General features: G+C 38.6%; 2 protein-coding genes across 3 annotated transcripts in view; one reads left to right on the top strand and one right to left on the bottom strand.

Annotated features, from left to right (window-relative positions):
• LOC130556586 (ADAMTS-like protein 1) overlaps positions 1-13,903 on the top strand; it is a 139,455-nt gene that overhangs the window by 21,190 nt on the left and 104,362 nt on the right. The gene's annotated exons all lie outside the window — the stretch shown is intronic.
• Positions 1,671-3,605, bottom strand: LOC130556610 (zona pellucida sperm-binding protein 3-like). The gene is made up of 8 exons (XM_057337794.1): positions 3,017-3,605; positions 2,821-2,942; positions 2,631-2,734; positions 2,371-2,548; positions 2,184-2,301; positions 2,026-2,111; positions 1,863-1,951; positions 1,671-1,786 (listed from the first exon to the last, which is right to left on the bottom strand). The coding sequence occupies exons 1-8, from the start codon at positions 3,440-3,442 to the stop codon at positions 1,719-1,721; spliced, it is 1,191 nt and encodes a 396-aa protein (XP_057193777.1). The 5' UTR covers positions 3,443-3,605; the 3' UTR covers positions 1,671-1,718.

Genomic DNA, 13,903 nt, shown 5'->3' with positions numbered 1-13,903 from the left:
ATAATTTACTTGAGTTAGATTTGATGATTCCCCATTTAAATGGACAAATTGATGTCTGTCTGATAAGTAAGATCTGAACCATTGTAGTGCCTGTCCCTGAATACCGGTATATTCAGCACTGAATATTTCTTAATTTCCATAAGATTTCTTATGGAAATCAGCATCTCCATAAAGCTTGTCAGCAGAAGGAAGCATTAAGTGCTTATATAAAATATACTTTCATCTGAAAAGAGGACTTTGGTCCACTGTGTTTTCTGAAGTTCAGTCAACGCAGCCATCTACCAGGAAATTTTAGAGCACTTCATGCTACCTTCTGCTGACAAGCTTTATGGAGATGCTGATTTCATTATCCAGCAGGACTTGGCACCTGCCTGCTTGATTGGCCAGGAAACGCGCCTGACCTGAACCCCATAGAGAATCTATGGAGTATTGTAAAGAGGAAGATGAGACACCAGACCCAACAATGCAGATGACCTGAAGGCCGCTATCAAAGCAACCTGGGCTTCCATTACACCTGAGCAGTGCCACAGGCTGATTACTTCCATGCCACGCCACATTGATGCAGTAATTCATGCAAAAGGAGGCCCAACCAAATATTGAGTGCATAGAAATGAACATACTTTTCAGAAGCCTGACATCGGTTTAAAATATCCTTTCTTTATTGATCTTACGTAATATTCTAATTTTATGAGATACTTAAATTGGGGTTTTCATTATCTGTAAGCCATAATCATCATAATTAAGAAAAGCTTGAAATACACTAATGAATCTATAATATATGGGTACCACTTTCTGAAATGAGTGACAAACTTATTGACCTTTCACGATATTCTAATTTTTTTAGATGTACCTGTACTCCGAATACAACAGTCCAATCGCCTTTAAGAGTTAATGCGAATATAAGGCATTGTGTAGTAGTATTTCGTATTTTGCAATGCAAAATACAAGGCATGCATTCACTAAGCTGCTTTGCAAAAAACTACAGTACAATTAGAATTGAACGTATAGTGGTTGTCAGTCACGTTGGTTAAACCAACTACAAACTGAAGGCCAACTCAAAACAAAGGTGGTATGCTAAAATCTAATAGCATGTGCATACTATAGCCAACAGTGTATATAGAGGCAAGAATCCATCTTCATGCTTCAGCTATGCTACTCAAGAAAAACTCTAGCTTCCATTACAACACCACTTACCACCTATGCAGGCATCACATGAACTGCTAGAGAAGCTATGCCATTAACACATTTAGCTCTTCACAGGCTTCCTGAGTCTTGGAAGCTCGACCTCAAATAGGCTGTCCTCATTTTAACCATGTTCGAGTCAATATCGTGACCCTTGGAAAACACGTCAAGCAATTCAGATTTAAGGAATAATTTTCAGTTTGTGTGAAGTACTCACAACCAAAGTTAAGCGCTTCTACACTATTGTTCACCTATCATTTACCCTCAGGGTATAGGGATATTTTATGTTTCAGTAGTTATAGGCTTTTTTTGTACCTACCATGCATTACCTGGCAAAATGCAGTAAAAGTCCTGTAACAAGTATTCATCCAAATTATCACTTCAGTTACAAGGGCATTGAGTGACAAATCAGAACCATAAAGTGGCAAACGTCTAAATGAGATGTGCAAGACTTCTTGAGGGATGACCACTTATAGACCATGTATAAATCAATTAAGAACAGTTTATTTATCACTTGACCTCATAGCAATTTCAGATTACAGTCGACCGAAGCCAAATTCCTTCACATGGAGGGGCCCAACAGATGCTTGCTCCCACCGTAGATCTACGGAGAACAGACTAGTGAGAAACTTCCAAGACCATAATCAGAATCCTTAGTTAGTCCATTTGTTAACCCATACCTCGAAGAACCTGATCGCTTGCACTACTTCCGCTACAGGTTGAGTCACAGCAGCCACACACCTGATCAGATTCATCTACAGACACCCACCTGCCAAACAAAGACATGCTCAATGATAAACGTCACCCTACTGACACAGTGAAGGCTATTTGGGGACAACATACCCATTAGGAGAGAACGAGCAAGCCTTTTGCTCAGGATTTGTTGGAGTGGCTACAGGAACCGCCTTCAAAGTGCATGTGATGTAGACCTGCAAAGACAACAGGATTCAGGTTTCCAAACAGTGCACTATAATGTACTCAAAACTAATGCAAATACATACCAGCCCACTGTTCACTTGCTGGAACCTGAAAGCCTCCAGCTGAAACTGCAGCTTATCAATTTGAGTTCGAGGCAGGTAGCGAGAGCTAGAGCCGGTGAACTTGGCATCAACCAGGCACCTGGTGAAGAAACAAGTTAAACACCCTGCAATACTTCTAGGATAGGCTGGGTAAATGGGCATGTCGTACCCATTGTTCTCAATGAATGAGTATCTGGGGTCAGAGTTCACGTCAGGTGACGCAGTGGCTACGCAACTGTCCACAAACACACGGACAGGTACATGGTTGTAAATCTTCACAGAGGCCTCAATATTCACAATGTCACCCAGGAAGTACTGGTTTGAAGGTCTCTCAAACTGCCACTCATCTGTTTCAAGGAACAATTAGACATGGTCAACAAAATTAAGTTGAAACCACATTAAAAGCTAAAGCAGTATAATAATACAAACCAGTCATAAGCTTGAGGGAGAAGACCAACCGCTCTTCTGCGACCCTAGTAGCTGCATATGGTACCCAAGCGGGCACCAGGGCATTGCTGCTCACATTATGCATTCTGTAGATAGAAAGTTGGTCAACACAAACTGCCAAATATTTTACTACATGCATGAGTACGCAGCCATCTTGAACTCAGAACCTTACCTTGGATAGTGACACTCAATACTGACAGCAGCACCACTACTCCTGAAAATGGGAACACCCTCTGAAACCTCTTGGGGACTATAGACCAGGGTGAAGGTATAAACAAGCGCATCTTCGGTCACCTAAAGAAACAAGAGTGTTACTCAAGAATTATTCAGAACGTAAACACTTTTGGTAAGAGGATCAGTCTTCTCACAGTTAACATGCTGCCACATCCATGCAGTTCTGACTCAAACATGAGCACTCGAGCATTATCGTCCTGCCCTATTGGTCCACAGCCTCCCATTGCAAAACCAGAAGCCATTAGTTGTTTTCCAGTCCCAAAGAAGTCCTCCATCACTTCCACATACACAGAATTCTCACGGCACTGAGCTCCTACACTGTTGGCAGGAATAGGGTTCCACAGCTCAAAAGGAATCTCTGGCTGTACCGGTTCTTCTGGCAGTCTTGGAAAGGTCCACAACAGTTTTTCCATCGGACCCTGCAAATACTGTTTAGACTGAACACCGACAGGATCTTGACCAGGCTTTCCACCAACCATATCAGGAGTCTGCATTGAAAACTGAGAAGGAAATCTCTGTGGCACAAGCATGGGATTGTTGGTTTGGGGAAACTGAGGCATCCTGGTTTCACTCTGCTAAAGTACTTGCATTTGTGACCAAGGTCTAAATGTACGAGGTTTCTGAGTTTGCGCCGATCTTCCTCGCCATTGTGCATCAGACAAGCCAAACGCAAGAACAAGTACCAAACCAAATCCAACTTGCCACAGCCCCATCATTGCTACACTTGCGTTTCCATGAAGCTTTTGGAAGCCAGCATCAAAATTTATACATCTGGAAATCAGGACGGGTCCGCCCCTCTAGTGATTAGCGTAATGATTCTCTAGACTTGTTCATTTACCTAACCAGCTTACAACAGGTGGATGTTGTTGGACATTTATTAAGCAGATGGAAATCAGAATGTGGGTACTTTGTATTAAGAGCTATACTCTTGCTTATTTTAATTAGACCTGTCAAGTTAAATGCAATCAACCGTAAAGCATAGTTGCACTTGTTTTTGTGTTTCTTGTACTTTTTATGAATTCAGACAAAAAGCCACGCACAGATTTATACTCTAGAAAGTATCTAAAATGATAAAGCTTAATAAGGAAATAGATTTCTTCACAGGGACCACGATCATAACAGTTCAAACTATTTAATGTGAATTTATCATTTTTCCTCCACATTCCAATTGTAGTGTGATTAGACTGTGCGAACGAATCTAGAATGTGTGGTCGAATGTTAAACTTGATTCAGCATGACCTATATTATTTTCTGGACAGCACAGAGACAAATTGGGACAGTTTGCATCTCATGAGACACTATGAATTCTTATACCAAGTAATGTCACTCAAATTTTAATTCAACCCAGTAAGTGCAAACAAATAACACACGACTACAGATCAGAACTAAAGAAACCGTGGTCATCAAATCATGTTTAGTTTTAAAATACACTGGAGCAATTTTGCAAAAGGCTTTGAAAATTCCCAAAGAGCGACAGAAGCAAGCATTGTTTGTAGGTGTGTTTCCGGCTCGTTTTGTTCGTGATTTATTGCATCTACTCACAAAAATAAAGTTTTTATACATTCACGGTTGGAAATTAACAAAATATCTTGATCTTTACTTAATATCCCAATGATTTTTGGTATAAAATAAAACTTTTGTCCCATATTTTGTTGGCTTTTGCCACAAATATTCCCGTGCTACTTAAGACTGGTTTTGTGGTCAGGGTCACATATTGTAAAGTGTTACCTAAATATGTTGAGGTGTGGTAGTAACTGCCTGTTTTTGCAAAAACTGTTGGCAGGTAGATTTTCCCAAGTCACCGGACATAGGCAGGTGTAGCAAAAAGTTGTCATATTACTATCCCTTCAAGATATACTCTGAATACAACAGTCCAGTTGCAGTTAAAGAGCTAATAATGCTAATATAAATATAAGGCATTGTTGTAAATAAGTATTTAGTTTTTACATTGCAAAAATATATTCACTGTAAGCTGCTTTGAAAAAATGCGAAACACTAAAATTTGAATTGAAGGTATAGTGTTTGTCAGTTGCGTGGCTAAAACAAACTAGTCACAAACTAAAGGCCAACTCAAAACAAAGGTCAAACATCATGTGCATACTATACAGAGGCAAGAAATTCTGTGCATTGCATCACATGAACTGCTAGAGAAATTATGCCATTGTTAACAGTACCTAGACTTATCTTACATTGCTCAAACACACATGTGTGTAACAGCATCCAGGTGTGGATGAGGTGGGAACACTTAGACCGGCAGTTTTGCCTTTATTTCAAACGCCACAATTAATCTTAATGTGATATAAGACCGTATACAAGTTGTTTTTGATATTAAAATTAGTGGTTGACCGATATGTTTATTTAATGGCTGATGCTAATATTGAGGTCGATATAACACAAAAGTAATGAGAGACATACAGAAAATTGGTGAAACTATAACTACATTTATTGTGCATAATATTTAAGCAATATTCTCTAAAGTAGCCAACCTGATCTCACAGGAATTCGTAACTATTTTACGAGGTGGCTTATTCGTACGAATTCATACATTGTGAATTGTACAAAAATCCACGATAATTAGAAAAAAGAAATACTAAGCCCTAACGTCACTGGCGCGAAAGCAAATCGTACAAAAATGTATGAATGAGATCGTACAAATTCATATGAACTAGCCCAATTCGTAAAATAGTTACGTTTTTGCCATGGGATTGTGTTGAAGTAGCTACTTCAGAAATGTTTACAAGAAATTTGTACATATAAAAATAGTTCAGCTTCCTCTAGTTACATTATCCTGTAACAAATTGTTGTCTAAAGTGCTCTATGGTAGCCAAAATATTTATTGGTGGATGCTGTTAATTAATAAAAAATCTAAATATCGGCCACGACTGTATACTGTATTGGTCAACCACTGATTAAATTTCTAATGTCATGTTTAATAGTTTTTTTAATATGCAGTACAACATTTTTTATATTCTCTTGCTCCATAGTACTTATTTTCAACCCAACATTGGGTTCTATAATTTGACGATATCAACCTAGAAGACAATATTCAGAATTATGTATAAATAAGAATATTCTCCACTGGAAAAAGTAAATAAATAGAAATATATGTAAGACAAAATATATGATAGGTTTACCAAATATATATCAGTTAAATTTCCGAGAGTCTCAAGAAAGGTCCCCATATGGCTTCAAATCTGTTTTGAGAGCATAGCTCACTAAAACGTAACTGTTCCATTTGGACAACATGGAGCATCTCGTTCAACCATCTTTGAAGACAAGGGGCTTGTGGGGATTTCCATTTGAGGACTATCACGTTTTTGGCTGCAATCATGCCTATACGGTTAGCGCCTGCTGATGAGTATGAGGGAGAGATGATCCATTACAGCAGAATATCTAAAATAGCCAGGCTATGGTCAGGTTGAATGTTAGTTCCATCAGCCTTTGAAAACTACTCAAACATGTTAGACCAGAAATCATACAGAGTAGGACAAAAGCAAAATAAATGTGCTAGTATCCCCTCCGCCATATTGCACAGGTCACATTGAGACGATATAGAGGGAAATATTTTGTTTAATCTAGTTTTAGAATAGTGAAGGCGATGCACAACTTTGAACTGAAATAATTTATACCTCGAGTTTACCGAACAGTTCTTTATTCTCGATAGGCTTCTTCCCAGATCTCATCAACCACTTCATCATTCAATTCAGTAGACCAAACTGCCTTAAGGTGCTAAGTGCATACGTGCGTTGCAAAAGCACGATCAAAGCAAGATGTACGTTTGAATCACGGTAAAGATCAGATAGTCCACACCAATAAATCAAAAGAGCTCCACCGTGAGACACACTGGGAACGCTTTTCTCTCTGACTCACTAAATGCACCAGATGTCCTGGAGGTGGTCTGACCAGGTAACAGAGTCTCCTGAGAGAGAGGGGGTGACAGCGATCGTTTTGCTCATATCAAGGGACGCTGCTCTCGATATCCCCCACAATCCTCAGCTCCATACACCTGTCTGGTGTGAGACTCGTCCCCTCCCAGTGACCCATGATTCCCTTTCCTGCCCACTTCACTCTTTAAGATTAACCGAGCGCTCACTACCTGCACACCTGCTAGAGGAATTACTTTTACAGGCTGGGTGGCTGAAAGATCTTCATCCCAAAGAGCAGAGGTTGGGCTGGCTTAAGGGGAAATGCCCTGGAGATTAGTTTCTTTGAGCGAGCCATTCTGTGTCCTTGAGATATTTTGTGTCCTTGTCTTTTTCTTTTGAAACCACAGTGATGATGGCAGAAAGCTTTAGTGTTGACTATTATATTTAAAGTTGTTCGTTTAAGGAATGGAATAGAATAGAGCTACAGGAACAAAACGTATTTTGGGTGAACTCATTTTAACAAGTGATTTTCTCTACACTACAGGAACAAGTTGACGTTGATGGCATGTAGCCTCACTTAGAAAAAACACACACATCCATCCAAACTGACGTTAGAGCAACGAGTGCCCTAATCTCTAAAATATCAGTTGGAAATCTAAGACGTTTAGGCTGTAATTTCTGACAGGGATCCTTTACTCAATGTGTCTCATACACAGCCACATTTTTCTCTTTATCCTCCAACCGCTTTCTCTGTCAGCCATCAGTAATTTAACCCTCTCATGGCCTGATGGACGCTGAAACGGTGACAGAGCTCTCTGATGTGTCAATCATGAGGAACTGTGGTATCTTCGTGATTGTACTGAGTTACGGTTAAAAGTGTAATAAGAGATTATCAAGTCCGTGAAACGTCAAATGCAGACTCGTTTGGATCTTTGCATCACGACGGGGCATCTTTAGTTGCTTTTCTGTGTCCTCAGTGATCACAGGTAATGCATTGCAATGGCATTTTGGTATTTGAAGCTGATTCTTTTGGAAGCCTTACTAAATTTCAGTCCAAAGCTCTTATCACCACACTTAAATACGTTTTATATCAGAGCAGAATTCCACATTTCTGTAATGCATGGCCTACAGTTTGGACACCACTTATTCTGTCCATTATCCCTATCAGCGTGAAGCCGTCCAAAGTTATGCCTGTTAAAATTTCTAAAGCGAATCGGGATTCTGATATCGCATTCCAGCCGGAGCTAACGGTGTTTTGTTTCCTTGATTGGAGAAGGAAGAGTTTTCTATCATCACAGTCGTGTGTGTTGATGCAGCACTATCGCTGTTGTAGTTAATTCCAGCCTTCATGCCATCGGCTGCTCGCAAAGACCTTGACCTCGTGTAAATTTCACCTCGATGAAAGATGACTTCCATCTGCTTGGCACTACCTACCGAGACTGTTCACGCTCGGGTTTCGTGCCACCGGGATTACTGTCCGCCGCGATGAGAGAAATGCTCCTCTTACCTCTGTATTCTGCAGAGGCACAGAAAGACAGAAAGCAATTCAATAAAAGCATGAGGAATGTTTGGAAACCGTTTTATTTGTTTTGTGGTTCAGGGTTGAAGTTTAGGTCATGATGCATTTTATTTCCAAATGTTAATGGAATAATGTTGGCCCAATGAAGCAGGACGTACATTATTCTTGTATGTGATCTTTTTTTTTATGATGACAACAGACGTTTTTTTACTTACGCTGCAACAGTTGGGCCTGTGCTACAAAACTTTAAACCTCTGTTAACGTACAGCCCTGCATCAAGGAAATGAAACGTTTGCCTCAGAGATTTCTCCCGAGTAAAGTAACAGAAATCTCGAATGTCTAGAACTGAACTCAGATTTGTCGAGTCAATATTATTAAAGATCTCAATACGAACGAAGATTATTTTACAGTACCTCTATACAATTGACATTCATTTTACACCTCCATTCTCATTATGTATTTAAACAATTGTCTCATTTGTTTCTATTTAGCAATTTTAAGAGAAACCTGAGACAAAGTTGATACTTAAACACAACTGAGATCTTTTGAGCCATGAAAGAGCAATTAAATGCTCCTCTGTGTTTGTTGATCTTTACCCAGGATTCATAGCTAGATGAAAGTTGTTTGCAGAGGGCCATGCGTCAGTCCATCAGCCAGTGCCCGGTGGATTCATCTGAAAGCTCTTTTGTCGAAAGGATACTGCCTGAGGTTTAGATGTTAGGGCAGGTGGCACCAGTCTTTTGTTTGGATTCCAATCCAAACAAAAGCCTCCAAAACAAGTCTAAGTACCTGTGCATGTGCCAAGTGCCCTGTGTCGGCACCACGAGCGAGAATCTCTGGGCACTGAAGTGAGACGGTAAATGAAGTGGTAATAGGAACACCTGTTTGAACTTCGCATGTAAGCTGTCATCTCACGGCAGCCTGGCACACTTTTCCACAGCTAGTTTAATTTCTCAGTTTGACTTTCATGTAAACACAGGCTAAGCGGCTGTGAAGTTATGAGCTTTAGCGGTAAACGCATTTTATGAAAATTACATCCTGGGAACGGGATGCAGGATGGAAGCGCTATGTTACGTTTGGAGTTTCTTTCCGTCTGCTCTCTTCTGGCTGTGACGGTCTCACTCCCATAAAAGAGAAGCAATTACTTTCGACTCAAGAGAGCCAAATTCGACAAGATTATATTTCAAAGGAATCAGTGTTTGCCTTCATCTGACAGTGGCTTCTTTATAAATCGAATCGTAGCCGTTTCATTAGATCCGTTTTTGGGCTCGGTTGAGGGAATGAGGATATATTGATGTTTTAAAGCTATTTCTATATACAATATTCATGTTTATATATTTCATAATCATACAAATGTACATATTATACCGCAACTTCAGCATAAACTTTGTTCACCAGCCTTGCCCAAAGGAAAATTGTATTGCTCAGATGTTGCTCACGAGATTTGATGGAGTTCTCAGTTTTACTTCGTTTTCAAATTGAGTTTCTCCCAAAACTGCTTGAAAAACAGTGAAGCGTATTGGAGGAGTAAAACGAATGTAGATTGTAGAAGAAAAATAATCTGGATTTGGGTCAATATGATGAGAAATGTTTGAGTTCATATTGAGATCTTCAATAATATTGACTTTTGATTGCAGATTTGAGCTCAGTTTGTGACGTTGAGCTCTTTTCTGAAACTCTAATGGAGACATTTCTGAGATTTCTGCCTCTTTTGTTTGTTTCGAGAGAAATATCTGATATGATGCTCTCTCCATTTAATCTCATTGTGGTCTATGAGAAATAACTGAAATGTTAAAGAGACCCTAACTGTGATTTTTTTTCTCGAGTTCCAAGTCTAGATCATTTTTTGGACCTTGACTCTAAAATTAAACAACAAGAAAAAACTCTTCGTGCTGCCGTCAATTTAGTTACAGATGAAATCCAATTTTTAATTTGTCAAATTATTATTTGGCTTGATAGTTTATACTTTCACTACTTTGTTTCATAGTTCTCACACTTTCGATTACTATGCAAAGTAGTCATTAGTCAATGGAAAATATGAAATTATCAAAAATGTTTCAATCAAAATAAAGGCCCAAGGTGATGTAAGGACCCACTGTATAAATCTTAAGGAGGTATTTAAGAAAAGAGAATGATTTGATTTAATGATTAGAAATGAAAACAAGTTGTTCTTAATTAGTTGTGAATGAAGACATTGAGTCAGTTTAGACAGAGAGAAGTGCCGACTTAATCCCAGCGAGTCACTCTTGATCCCAATTTCTTCTGAGTGCTGAAGATAAAATCTCTCCTCTGGGATCTTGGTAACAATAAAAACAAACAGCAATAGTCTCTCAGCACCCCTGTGTTTGGAAACACCAACAACTCTACCGAACAAACACAGCTACCGAGAGGCTTGAGAGCACACAATGGGTAGTGAAAGCGGCCTGGAGCACATTATGAAGCGTACCGTGCAGCCATCGCACATATGGTGTCCAATAAATCTCCTGTGTTGTGTTAAAGATTTTAAATGGTGCCGGGGAGCTGTCTATTTAGGATGCGGATAGACGGCTGTGCCAAACGTTTTATCACCATCATTCATACATTATCGTGCTTGTGTATCAGCACTTCTGAACTTTTGGTCAGACCGCCAACATACCAACAGAATCTCATGGCAGTTTGTAACTATTTTATGAGGTGGCTAATGTATAAATATTTGAAAATCTCTCTTATACTTTTTGAATGATCTGATTCCGTCCCAAATGTTTTTGTACAATTCACATACAGTACAAATATTCACCTCGTAAAATAGTGACAAATTCCAGTGCGGTCAAGCTGAAAATACATTGCACCAATTCTTAAATGAGAGTGTTAAGGTTATATAAGGGTTTATGGATTTTCAAACTTTTTGCTGCTTGCATTATCAAAGTATTGATGCTTTCAATGCCTTATCCTTTTTATTCATGCTTTTTTTTTGCCATTTTCTTTGTGTTCTTTTTTGTAATTTGTACTTTTCCTGAGATTCTAAATTCAAGAAATAGTTCAGCTAATAATGTGCATCTCTTGTTCTTGCAAGGCATGTTCATAGTGAGCACACTTGAAAGAAAAACAAGCCATTTGGTGTATTATAATGTATATTATCTTGGAATTAAGGGAAAGATGCACTTTTTGATTTATTTATATAAGTTTCATTCAATTAGCATTTTCTAGATATATTGTGACCGTTCCAGTCCAGGGTCTGTTGAATTTCAACAAAATCGCATATAAAAAAAAACGTTTCCTAAATACTGTACATGTACAGATAGATATTAATGTTGTGTTGATTAAAAGTGAATCTGAACATGTTTTCTTTGCTGTATTTGAGGTCTGATAAAATACACAGCATCTTTTCTGTTTTTTTTACCTGTTTCTCCAGTTTTCATTTTTTGCAAATAAATGCAAATAGACACAATCATTTTATTTGAAATATGGGAGAAATTTTGTCAGTACTTCACAGACTGAAACAAAAATGATCATTTTATCTAAACACATAAATAGTACATTTTAAAATCAGAAAAACTGCACTCTTCACTGCTGTATATTTATTAAGTTAAAATACATTTTTAATTTCTTAAAAACTTCATTCATACATGTTTGACAGTAACATTTTAATCTACATTTGAATTATTGGTAAATCATAATGCATTATGATTCAGTTGCCGCAGTGTTCAAAGTTCAATGAGTAATTGATTGTTGCATTGACATTTGTGCTGACATTGTCATACGGTTCTGTCCAATAACAACTTCCCAAATATCCCCAAGGTGTGGATTTGCCCTGCTACTTCTCAGCAGTCGCTGTCAAACTGCCATAACATTCCATACACCATCAAAAAGACATTTTCTACGCTAATATTCACACTAATTTTGCGAACACTAACTGTGATCGAAACATCTAAACTCTGCGGTTTTCACTGTTTATGTCTGGTTTCTGTTTTAACGTCTGCTTTCCGACTCTTTCCGTGGTTTTCGCATTACACAAATCATAGACAGTCCGGTCTCTGGGATGTTCATCTTGGAAAATGTAATACGCTGTTTGTGGCCGATATGCGGCTGACAAAGCTGATCCTGGATCAGTTGTATTGGCTGGAGATTAACAGGCATGTGATGGCTGACGTTGAGGTTTTTGATGGATGGAGGTATTTGACCTTTATACTGAGCGTTTATGTGTCCCCCATGCAATCATTGTTTTACTAACTAAATGTTCTGTTGAATTTAAGGACTAACTTGACTCTGAGGGACGTCTCTGGCTTAACATTAACATAAAATAAGGATTTTGCATCCATACAATGGAAGTTAATTGGGGTCAGTGTTGTTGGTGGTTGCCAACGTTCTTCAAAATATCTTGTTTTGTGTTCTGCAGAAGAAAGAAAGTCATACAGGATTTAACATACAGAATTCAATTTTTACGTAAACGTGTCGCATTGCTTGACAGTTGTGTTAGAGAAACGACTGCAATCTCGCATGTCCTTTAAAGAGAAAGACTGCATTCTACTGTGTGTTGCCAGATTGGCTTAATGTGTTTCTCAAAGGAAACTGTGATTATGGGGATTATGGCATGAAGCGTCTGGGGGTCTTACTTGTGCCACGGATAGGGTGGAAAAGTGTCGCTTTCTAACTCTATGATAAACCTCCTCGCTTTCTTCAAATCCCCCCATCCACACCCTACACACACACCATAAACACATAAAGAGCAGCTGTGTTAGTTTATGCCGTGTTGCCCTGTTCAAGCTTCCCTCAGAAAGGCAATTACTCTCAGCAATATGAGCCAAATCCACTGACAGATGTATGTCAAGCCCATTAACGTTCTCAAGACAGTTAGCTCAATTCGGATTTCAACATATGAACATACCAGCACTTTGGCATGTGCATGCATTCAAGTTTGTACTTCAGATTTGGCAGGTTTCAGTCCAAACCGCGGTGTTCTGTAATGTGAGATCAGTATAGACATGTAGTGTGTCGAGAGGAGCTCAACGTCTTCGGTGTTGACCTGATCCAACCTATTACAGAACTATGTGTGTGGATGCCTAGAGCTGTGATTGTCACAAGCCTGTGGATATTGCTCAAATGACAGTAATACTCTCATACGCATATTATAAAGCTTAATAAGTCATTCTAAGGCATGTTCAGCTTGAAATTGTTTTTCTCTTTCTCTCCCTTTCTTTTTGACTTTTTACAAGTATATATATACGCCATACCCACATTAGAATATACTGTAGTATACTTAAGTATTATTCTTGCAAGCTGTATAACTCATACTAGTGTTTTGGAACCATACTGTGGTAAATATTAAAGAATACTATTTACTATAGTTTATCAATTTACTATTGTGTCAACACTACAGAATACTATAATATTAGGAATGTAACGATTCACAGTGAGCCGGTTGAAAATCGATTATAATATGTGACGTTTCAAGCCGGTTGAGATGTTATTTGAATCGCAATACATGTTTTGAACAGCAGGGGCCGCTGTGTTTACTGCAAACTTGGAAAACGTGGATATGCTGATATTTCTTAAACGTAAAATAAAATCCAAGAAAAGCACAGTCTTGGTTTGTTTATTTTAAAGAAATAAAAAATACGAATTATTTGGAATTTGTTTTAAAATGGCAGAATAGTTTT

Source organism: Triplophysa rosa, linkage group LG1 (assembly GCF_024868665.1).
Source record: "Triplophysa rosa linkage group LG1, Trosa_1v2, whole genome shotgun sequence".
NCBI classification, from domain to species: Eukaryota; Metazoa; Chordata; class Actinopteri; order Cypriniformes; family Nemacheilidae; genus Triplophysa; species Triplophysa rosa.
This window is presented reverse-complemented; position numbering and strand designations above follow the sequence as displayed.